Raw genomic sequence first — 1,768 nt, 5'->3', positions numbered from 1 at the left:
AAGTGGCAGAGTAGGGGAGGGAGGAAGAAGCAGAAGCAGAGCCTAAAGACACAATTCCTGCCTTGGGAGCTGAGGCTAAGGTGGACTAACACTGGTGACTGTTTAAGACCCACAAAGTAAGTGGAGTCTGAAGGCCAGGAATTCTTTGTAAGTGGAGGTCAGGATGGTGTATTGTAAATAAAGGGCCTAAAATCAAGCCTCTTTGGAAAGAGCATGTTGAAAAAGCAGCTGTAGGAATTCCAGTCCAGGAGGCAGGGGAAAATGCACCATTTTTTAGAACAAGATAAAAAGATGGCCTTCATACAGAGAGCAGCTGGGAATGGACCTGAGAAACCCCCCCTTCTTCTGCAGCCCTGCTCCCTCCTCCCATCTAAATTCCACCCAGCCTTTTCTTCACCAGCAGGGCCAGAGGAGCCGTAGCCCACAAACTCTCCCTTCCCCCGTGTCTTTCCCACAGGTGCCCCTGGGCGGCTGTGCATGGACAGCCCCAGCAATGCCACTGCGCCCTGTGGGTTTCTCCTGCAGGGTTTCGCCGAGTTCCCACACATGAGACCTGCGCTCTTCCTGCTGCTGCTGGCCGTGCACCTGGCCACCCTGAGCGGGAACCTGCTCATCCTGGTGGCCGTGGCCTCGGTGCCCAGCCGGCCACCCATGCTACTCTTCCTGTGCCAGCTGTCAGCCATCGAGCTCTGCTACACATTGGTGGTGGTGCCCCGCTCCCTGGCCGACCTGGCCTCGCCCGGCCTCAGCCAAGGCAGCCCCATCTCCTTCCTGGGCTGCGCTGTTCAGATGCAGATGTTCGTGGCTCTGGGCGGGGCCGAGTGCTTCCTGCTGGCTGCCATGGCCTATGACCGCTACGTGGCCATCTGCCACCCTCTGCGCTACGCAGCCGTGGTGACCCCCGGGCTGTGCGCGTGGCTGGCCCTGGCCTGCTGCCTTGGGGGACTGGTGGTGTCCGTGGGGCTCACGGTGGCCGTCTTCCACCTGCCTTTCTGTGGCTCCTGCCTGCTAGTGCATTTCTTCTGCGACATCACGGCGCTGCTGCACCTGGCCTGCACACAGAGCTATGCCGAGGAGCTGCCCCTGCTGGGCGCCTGCCTGGTGCTGCTGCTGCTGCCCTCGGTGCTCATCCTGGCCTCCTACGGCGCCATCGCAGCTGCCCTAAGCCGCCTGCACTCCCCAGGAGGCCGGCGCAAGGCTGCCTCCACCTGCGCCTCGCACCTGGCCGTCACTTTCCTCCACTATGGCTGCGCCACCTTCATGTACGTGCGGCCCAAGGCCAGCTACTCCCCGCGGCAGGGCCGCACGCTGGCGCTGGTCTACACCAACGTCACGCCGCTGCTCTACCCATTCATCTACAGCCTGCGCAACCGTGAGATCACCACCGCCATCCGCAGGGTGCTGGGACAGTGGCAGCCTTGCCAAGCCCCAGGTCAGGGTCTGTGTCCTGACAGCAGGTAGGGAACCAGGGCACCTCCGCTCTGTAAAGTTTCCACTATCAGCAGGTGTCTGCATCAGGAACGCCACACGGGGAACTCAAGGACCGGATTCAGGAAATAGAATCTGGAAATGTGTCCACATAAGGAGAGCCTCCCAGCAGTTGCCCCATCCTCTTCCCCTCCCTTGAGGAATAGCCAAAGACAGTGTGGTATAGAACCTAGACCTGCATTTAGTGGCTCCACCAGTACCTGTTCAGTTCTTCCCATGTGCTGGGCAAGGTGGTGGGCTTGTAGTGACAAAGAAGGCACAACACATGCCTCACAGACAG

At 60.1% G+C, this 1,768-nt stretch overlaps 1 protein-coding gene across 1 annotated transcript; it reads left to right on the top strand.

The window, feature by feature from the left end:
* The first annotated feature begins 477 nt into the window (after positions 1 to 477).
* Positions 478 to 1,461, top strand: LOC102520281 (olfactory receptor 10AC1). The gene has a single exon (XM_006185405.2). The coding sequence runs from the start codon at positions 478 to 480 to the stop codon at positions 1,459 to 1,461; it is 984 nt and encodes a 327-aa protein (XP_006185467.2).
* Positions 1,462 to 1,768: the final 307 nt, after the last annotated feature.

This window comes from Camelus ferus, chromosome 7 (genome assembly GCF_009834535.1).
Source record: "Camelus ferus isolate YT-003-E chromosome 7, BCGSAC_Cfer_1.0, whole genome shotgun sequence".
NCBI classification, from domain to species: Eukaryota; Metazoa; Chordata; class Mammalia; order Artiodactyla; family Camelidae; genus Camelus; species Camelus ferus.
Note: the sequence above shows the minus strand (reverse complement) of the source record. Positions and strands in the feature narration are given on the sequence as shown.

Bases quoted from the DNA above. Each gene is read 5' to 3' on its own strand.
- LOC102520281 (XM_006185405.2), top strand. From the start codon at position 478: ATGGACAGCCCCAGCAATGCCACTGCGCCCTGTGGGTTTCTCCTGCAG.